Genomic DNA, 6002 nt, shown 5'->3' with positions numbered 1-6002 from the left:
AAGTAGGGGCTGACCTGTGGAGGCAGCAAGACATTGGCTTACAGAGTGGGAGCACTGCAGGACTCCTGAGCCTGACCAGGCCACTTCCTGGCCCCTGACCTGCTCCTGGAGACCACGAGCCTGGCTCAGCAGTTCCAGTGCTCCAAAGCTCCATTAAGGGAAGAGCTTATTCACAGGCAGATGGTGTTGGGTCTGACCCAATTTCCTGGCCCATCCTCTCCTGCCCCTGTGGGTGCAAGAAGCCCTGGTCTGCCCCTGGTTTCCACCCACCACCAGGGGGCTCTTCCCAATCTGTAGCTCCAGCCTCCCAAGGTGAGCAGCCCAGACAAGGACCGGAGGGCACCTAACCCTAAGGTGAAAGGTCTTGGGCCTCCTGCCCACCTAAACCCAGGATGCACAGCAGTGAATGTTTTATTTAGGAAAGGAGGAAACAGGTCCAGAACAGCCTCTAAAGTAGGATGCAGGGCCATCTCAGGGAACCCCCTAGGTCCTCACCTTACAGTCCCTTGGTACATATACTGCACTGGGAAAGATTTCTCCCAGTTCCCTCTGAGAGCAGGATGCTCCCCACCAGAACCCAAGTACTCTGGCTGAGCACTTCTAGGGTGTGGGGTTGACCAAGAATTTGTGTGTAAATGTGAGGGGGGTGCTCATCTTGTCAGTGCTGAGTGTGAGGATATTTACATGCATATAAGTACACACGTACTCCTCATTCAATGCCATGTGTAGCAACTCATTATCCAGGACATGCTGAAATTGGCAGTGTATTTGTATCAAACTATTTACGTAGTATTTACAATATACTCTAGCAGACTTATATACATATACCCACGTGGTCTGGCCATCTAGACCAGACTGTATATGCTAAGGCATAATTGCTACGTACCAAGAACTCTCTTAAATACTTTTGTCCTTGCTTAGAGAATTCCTTAGATCATCTTCTCTAACAGAAACTCAAAAGTTCAAAGAGGGAGAGGAAAGAAAGGAAATGAGAGATGAAGAAAGTCAACCATTGCCCCGAACTTGTAACACTGGGGGGAAATGACCAAACTATAGAGTTTTGCAGAAACTCCTGGGGCTGGAATTAGAGACAGATGTCTTCCTGTGGGCATCCATGGGGAAGTGGGGTATGATTTGGCTTCTTTCTCTCAACTCCTCCAATCCCTGTGTAGACCCCGAATCCCTCCCAGATTCCTTCATCTCATCCTCCAAACTGGGAGAGGCTACTGCTCTTTCTCCAGTCATGGGTGCCTCTCGCCTCTCAGTTCTTGGGGAACCGAGAGAGGGTCTGTCCTCTAGTGCAGGCCTAGGACACTTTCCCACCTCACCAGGGCCTCTACCCAGATTTCCCTCCTCTGTTTTCTCTGCTTGGAATAGCAGTTATAGGGTGCTGGGAGTTAGCCTTGGAACAGAGCCTCAACCAGCTGAAGCAAAGGCTCTGTGTGTACTCTGTTTTCATTCAGCAAACCAAGATTACATACCCAGAACATAACTGCACATGTTACCAATGACTTTTGAATGCAACACACACTGTGGTCCCAGGAAGAATTCCCTGAATTAGTGATACGATTAGTACAATGCCTAAAATACATGCCTTCTCCGAAGGTGAGTGACAGACATAGACACTGCCCTCCCGGTAACCAGGACACAACTTACACCGTACACACACTCATTTACAGGAGGTATAGACTATATGACTGCCCATGAGATAGTTGTTCACACCACGGAAAGCAAAGACAAGTATGCAGCAGTCCACTTTCTTTTCTGCTACTCACCTTAGTCAGCCAGACAAAATTGCAACAGGTTGCCAGAAACCCTCAGACACCAAGCCTGATCAGCTTCTTGGGCTTCTTGCCTGCCCCGGCTGGCTGAGTCGTATTTGCAGTGTGCTCTGGTTTTCCTGGCCCTGGCAGGCTCCAGTCCTGGTCTCAGTGTGATGCCTTTCAGAAGCCGCACAGCTTCATCCTCCACCTTCTAGCCTCCCCAGGATGCCCAAAGAAGATGCCAGCAGCCCCTCCCAGGTTACTGGTTGGCCTAGACCTGTGGTCACTGCTGTACAGGCTAGGTGAGGGGCAGAGAGCAACACGTGGCTGGGTACCGGGTCCTGCTCAAGCTGAACCGAAGAGGGGGTGAGAGCTGGATAATATTGTCATCTTACCAGAGGACTCAATGCTGACCACCTCTAATCCCCCTGCTGCTGCTAAGTCACTTCAATCGTGTCTGACTCTGTGCGACCCCACAGATGGCAGCCCACCAGGCTCCCCTGTCCCTGGGATTCTCCAGGCAAGAACACTGGAGTGGGTTGCCATTGCCTTCTCCAGTGCATAATCCCTCCAGCAGCCTGCAATCCAGTCAAATGCCTGCCTGTGTGCCTGCACAGAAGCGCCAGTCTTAATTCGTTGAAGAGTCTCAGTAAAGAAAAAGAGAGAAAAGATTAAATTTCTATAGCCACCTCTCTCTGATATCCCCAAATCTCTTACACATATGTCAAGGTAAATGAATTCCGACTATTAAAAATAAGGCAACCAGTCACTCGTTGCACTTGTACAGAGGTTTGCAGCTTACAGAGCATGACCACAACGAAGATTTTATCTATTTGGAATAAATTCTGTTAGATATAGCTGGAAAAACTGAATAGCATAAAGACAATATAATACAAACATGACCCATACACCTAGCATGGCTATGTAAGAGGTAAAGTTCAAACTTGCATGGATGCAAAAATAGAACAAATCCTACCTACAGTGGGCCTTGTGAAAGAACCACGGCAGATAAAGCCTCTCCCATGACGTGAAACAGCCGCAACAAGTCAGCGATGACACACAAAACAAACAATTCCGGGAAAACAAAGCGGCAGCAACAACCACAAAGGCCCCCCACTCTGGCCGTCCTCAACCCTCCTTTATCTGAGAAAGGATACATTTTTTGCTGAAAATCTCCCTGTTTTAACTAGCTGCAGAACAAAGTTAGGCGCCATGTAAATAATGTAAGTCCGTGTTAAAAGAAAGAACAAAAAATTTATTCGAGAATTGACAAGACAAAACAACAACAACAAACAAACAACAAAAGAACAAAAGTGCTCTAGTTCTTTCTAGAAAAATTTGGTCCTCCGAACGACACACTACAAAACAACCAGGTCTAGAGTCGTGGGCCGGTAGGCTCGGAGCCACAAGCCCGCCTGGTCCGACTGCTGCCGGGTTTCACATTTCTCTTGTCCAAAGTGGGAGAAGCAAGACGTTTGAAAAACAAAAATCAGGGAGGGAATGAGACGACCCTGCAGCTTCGGCCAGGCAGACAGTGATCTCCCCGCTCAGGGCTGGCATCGGAAGATAGGGGGAAATTTGTTTTCGACTTTTAAAAAAAAGATAGGTTGAGGGGTGAAATGCTCTAATTTGTAAAGGAAACCATCTGATACTGGGCATATACTCCTACCTCTCTGAACATAGCTTTCTGAAGGCCCGACAGGAATTCTTCAAATCTCCTGCAAAAGATTTTCATGTTTTGCTTTAGCAAACTCCAAGGCCACAATACTTCGCCGGTTTTCCGGTGAATTTTTTTCCTTTAAAAAATATATTTTTTTATATTATCTAAAATAGCCCTCGTGATCTTTTTAGCAAAACATGAGCCAGCCGCCCGTGCCTGAAGGGGCCCCAAGCGCCGGGATGGAGAGCGGAGGAAACGCAGTCTCTCTCCGAGCCGGGATGCTATTGTAAACCCGGGTACAGGCCGCCGAGCGAGGCAGACCCGGCTCCCTGATCCAGCCCAATCCCCGCCCTGCCCAGTGGGCCCCAGGAAGGGGCTTCTGAATAGCTCCAAAAGGGTACGCGGAGCAAACATCCGTTTGTCCCTTTCTCGGGCGGCGCGGGTCTTGTTGCCGGCCCATGCCGGCGCTTCTAGCCAAGGATGGCGCGGCAGCCCGGCGGAGGGCCGAGTGCGAGTGCACCGACCTGTGAGAAAAGGCCAGGAGGTCTGCGCAGCCGAAGCCCGGCTGCACCTCGGCCCCGGGCACTTCCTCTCCGCCGTGAATTTTGGCGACGGGTGTCTAGCCCCGACGCTGAGGTGCCCGGAGAAGGCTAGGCCTGCGGAAAACGCGTGGAGAGGCGGCCTGCAGGCCAGAGGAGCGAAAGGGCAAAGAGGGCAGGGAGGCGAACACGGGGAGAAGCGGAGACAAAGAGGAGCAAGAGGAGCCGAGGAGTGCGAGGAGGCGCAGAGGGGCGGTGGGCGCTGGCTCAGGGGGCCCCAGCGGGCGCGCGGTCTGGCCGGCTGCTGCGGCCAAGGCGGGCGTCGCGGGTCCCTGCATCCTCGCAGCCTTCATGCGCTGCACTCTCAGAGATCGAGGCGCGAGTGCAGCGCGCCGGTCTTGCTGTCGTGGTCCCAGTAAGAGCAATGCATCATGGCGAGCTCGGGCTGCCGGGCGCAGGCGAACTGCAGGCCGGGTGCGTTGGTGGGCGCGGGCGCCGGGGGCGCGGCAGTGGCCGGACTGGCTGGGCTGAGCTGGCCCGGGGGCGGCGCGGCGGCCCCGTGGTGCGGAGGGGCCGGCGGGGGAGCGGCGGCCGCGTGCAGATGGTGTGCGTGCGGGTGTGAGTGGGGGTGCGGCGGCGGCGGAGGCGCGGCGGGAGGGCCTCCCAGACCGTTGTACGAGTTCACTACGCCGGGAGGCAGCGCCATGCTTTGCACGCGCGAGTACGGCCCGTACGAGGCGGCCGGGCCCGCCAGCCCCTTGACCACCGCGGCCGCGCCAGGGCTGCCCGGGCCCGCGGCTGCCGCGGCCGCCGCAGCCGCCGCGGCGGCGGCCGCCATCTGGCAGGAGGCGTAGGGCATGGGCGAAGGCGGCTGCGGTAGCGGCCACGAGTTGTTGAGGAAGCCGGACTGCAGGTACTTGGGGGGCGCCAGGTAGCCGTAGCCGTCTGCCCCTGCTCCCGCCACGCCGCAGCCACCCGCAGCGCCTCCTGCCCCAAAGAGCCCCTTGCCGGGCTGGAAGTGCGCGGGCGGTGGCCGGAAGGGCCGCTTCATGCGGCGGCGGCGCCGGTAGTTGCCCTTCTCGAACATGTCCTCGCAGGCCGGGTCCAGCGTCCAGTAGTTGCCCTTGCGCTCGCCGCCGCCCTCGCGCGGCACCTTGATGAAGCACTCGTTGAGGCTGAGGTTGTGGCGGATGCTATTCTGCCAGCCCTTCTTGTTCTTCTCGTAGAACGGGAACTTGGCTATAATGTACTGGTAGATGCCGGACAGCGTGAGCCTCTTCTCGGCGCTCTCGCGGATCGCCATGGCGATGAGCGCCACATAAGAGTATGGGGGCTTCTGCGCCGGGTCCGGCTTCTCCGGGGCTGCCCCCGCACCGCCGCCGCCGCCCTTGCCCGGGCTGGGCGGCGCCGGCGCCTCGGGCTCCTTGGCTGCGCGGCCGGTCTCCGGGGCCAGCAGGGCCCCCGAGGCGTCCTCGGGCTCGGGGTAGCTGGCCATCATGACAAAGCCGGCGCGCCGCGGCCGGGCAGTCCCTGCTCTTTTCCGCTGGCGCCGCAAAGAATCCGGGCGCACAAGTCCGTTCACGGCCGAGTCTCAAACTTCTGCAGACTCGCGGATGCCGCCCGCGCTCTTGCTGGCGGCCTCTCGCTCCTCTCTCCTCTTCTTTCCCTTCCCCAAGGGAGCGGCCGGCGGGAGTGGAGCTTAGCCTCTGGCCATGGGGAGTCCGCCCAACAGAGAGGGGCTCCAGCTCCGCCGCCCCTCCCCGCCCAGGCCAGTCCCCGCCTCGGTGGGTTTTCTTTTCTGCGCTCTTCCCCTCCCCCCACCCTCCGGTTTCCCGAGACACGACCCGCGTCTCTGGCGGAGCTGCCTCCTGGAGTTTCCAGAGCGCCAGGAGCCTCGCTCTGTTCTGATTCGTATGGGCTCCGCCGAGTTCCGCTTGCGTCAGGCGCCTTCGCCCCTATAGCGGGGCGGCCAGTCGCGCACGGGAGAGTTCATCTCCAAGTCACTTTTTTGTAAACGCCCTGTACAGCCCGGACCGGCTT

At 56.7% G+C, this 6002-nt stretch overlaps 1 protein-coding gene across 1 annotated transcript; it reads right to left on the bottom strand.

The window, feature by feature from the left end:
* FOXL2 (forkhead box L2) lies at positions 4303-5767 on the bottom strand. The gene has a single exon (XM_018049897.1). It carries the CDS (start codon positions 5458-5460, stop codon positions 4327-4329), a length of 1134 nt encoding a protein of 377 aa, XP_017905386.1. The 5' UTR covers positions 5461-5767; the 3' UTR covers positions 4303-4326.

Source organism: Capra hircus, chromosome 1 (genome assembly GCF_001704415.2).
Source record: "Capra hircus breed San Clemente chromosome 1, ASM170441v1, whole genome shotgun sequence".
In the NCBI taxonomy this organism is placed as follows: domain Eukaryota; kingdom Metazoa; phylum Chordata; class Mammalia; order Artiodactyla; family Bovidae; genus Capra; species Capra hircus.
Note: the sequence above shows the minus strand (reverse complement) of the source record. Positions and strands in the feature narration are given on the sequence as shown.

Coding starts and splice junctions, on each gene's coding strand:
- FOXL2 (XM_018049897.1), bottom strand. CDS start 5,460: ATGATGGCCAGCTACCCCGAGCCCGAGGACGCCTCGGGGGCCCTGCTG.